The 1,928-nt window shown below is 32.3% G+C and overlaps 1 protein-coding gene across 1 annotated transcript in view; it reads left to right on the top strand.

Moving 5' to 3' along the window:
- The window catches only part of rogdi (rogdi atypical leucine zipper), a 4,781-nt gene extending 2,859 nt beyond the window's left edge, over window positions 1–1,922 (top strand). Inside the window, exons 2-5 of the mRNA XM_026812121.1 lie at window positions 22–156; window positions 416–694; window positions 773–982; window positions 1,042–1,922. Coding sequence (XP_026667922.1) covers window positions 22–156; window positions 416–694; window positions 773–982; window positions 1,042–1,110 — 693 coding nt within the window. The 3' untranslated portion in view covers window positions 1,111–1,922. The remainder of the gene's footprint in view (window positions 1–21; window positions 157–415; window positions 695–772; window positions 983–1,041) is intronic.
- Window positions 1,923–1,928: the final 6 nt, after the last annotated feature.

Here is a 1,928-nt window from a genome sequence, read left to right on the forward strand (position 1 = left end):
TTACTGTATATCATTCCACAGGAATGTGCACAAAGATTTCCATTAGCATTGTTCGGCAATGATCAACATAACAAGACCGATAGATTTGTGTTCACAGCATCGCATGATCAAGTGAAATGTGTAGCTGTTTTAACTGGTGACAGCATTACAAACGCAGTGAGTATCAATTTTATTCATTTAAATAATAAAACACCATAAACTGCCAAACGCCCTTCAAAGATTGAGACAAGAGAGGGAGGGATGGCTATATATAATTCTTTGTTACATATTATATAGGAAACCAGTCCTCCTGCCATCTCAAAAAAAATGAAGTTGTTTGATCAAATATTAAAAAAGTTATTTTATTTTATAATACATGAGAGTCAATGTACATATTTTAATAATACGAATAATTGAGGAAAGTGTATTTTTATAGGAAGTCAATTTTAAAGTACAACGTCAGCAAAATGTTAACATGAGGACGAGTATACAAAGTGAGCATCCTTGGAAATTACAACAGATACAAGATGCTGCCAATCATTTACAGCAAGCTATTGCTCACATAGATAATGTCGATCGTCATTATCCTTTCAAAACATCCGATGAAGTTATGCACATATTAGGAAACATACTTGGTTGCCTTCAACGTAGTCGAACAAGTTTAATTGTTCCCAGAAAGAGAACAATCGATGATCTCATCAAAAGTCGTAATATGGTAGGGCAAACGAAACTTCAATATTAAAAGTATATATGAATTTTCTTTATCTTAGATTTATTTATTTTTTAATTGCAGAAATCATTGAATCCTAATCTTCCAGAAAATTTGGCTATTAGCTTTTATATTCAAAGCTATAAACTAGTGTTGGCAATATACCAGTTAGAAAATGCGCACGGAAGCGTTAAGTACGAAACGCAACAAGCAGAATGTAGTGTACCATGGTTAAACGATGCTCTAGTGTTGCTAACTGTAGCACTACAGCTTTGTCAGCGGTTAAAAGACAAGGTTGGTACATAGAAAAAGCTCTGTCCGTTCTTTTTTTTTTATCTAAAACATTTTTCCAGATCTGTGTTTTCTCTCAATACAAAGATTTCACGGTCGGTCCTCAAGTTTCTATTGCAGTGGGCTGGTAATAAAGTTATGTTTTAATAACCGAATAATCTTTAGCTAGAAGATTCTGTACATGTATACATATTACGAAACTGGCCACAGTCAATGCTCTGGTAGCATTTCTAGTGGATTTTATTTTTAAAAACGTAATTCAGTTTTGGAAGCATCACTAAGCTATAGGACGTACAGAAACAATGTTTTCAAAGTGACATACAGTGACTTAATATTCGGATACCTTTTTAATCAGATCACGCAACTTAATTTTCATTTGGATATTACAAGGCTTCATTTATTAGAGAATATGACAGTATAACAGACACTTAATTATACAAAATGTATGCTTTAAATTTCTATTCGAGATCCGAGTAAAAAGTGAAGAGGTGTGACGTTTAGTTTACTCTTTGCTATTAACAGCAATTAATAACGTCGACGTTACACATTATTTATAAAACTAAGACTTCTAACATCTCAACGAACATTAAGTTATTCGAGCCAATATTAATAATGTTTTTCAGGTTTAAACGCTGTTGTAATATTAATGTGAGTCACTGTACGTATATTTTACATGATACAGAGTGTCAAATATAGAAGTTTAATTCTACATGGAAAAGAATTTACATGAGTGAAATTCTTGTATATCAGTACAAGATCTGAGACTTTGTGTATTGTGTAACATTATTCATGGTCTTAAGAGTATTTTCACGCACCTGTATCCGGTTAAATTAACGTCGAGCTTTGTTTGATAATAATTTTCACAGTTGTATAAAGAGCTTTTATCTAAAAGTAGTGAATAAGTACACACTATCGATTTGATTGATGGAATAGTTAGCCAGTATATATA

The sequence above is a fragment of the Ceratina calcarata genome, unplaced genomic scaffold (genome assembly GCF_001652005.2).
Source record: "Ceratina calcarata isolate Rehan_Ccalc_2016 unplaced genomic scaffold, ASM165200v1 scaffold259, whole genome shotgun sequence".
Classification (NCBI taxonomy): domain Eukaryota; kingdom Metazoa; phylum Arthropoda; class Insecta; order Hymenoptera; family Apidae; genus Ceratina; species Ceratina calcarata.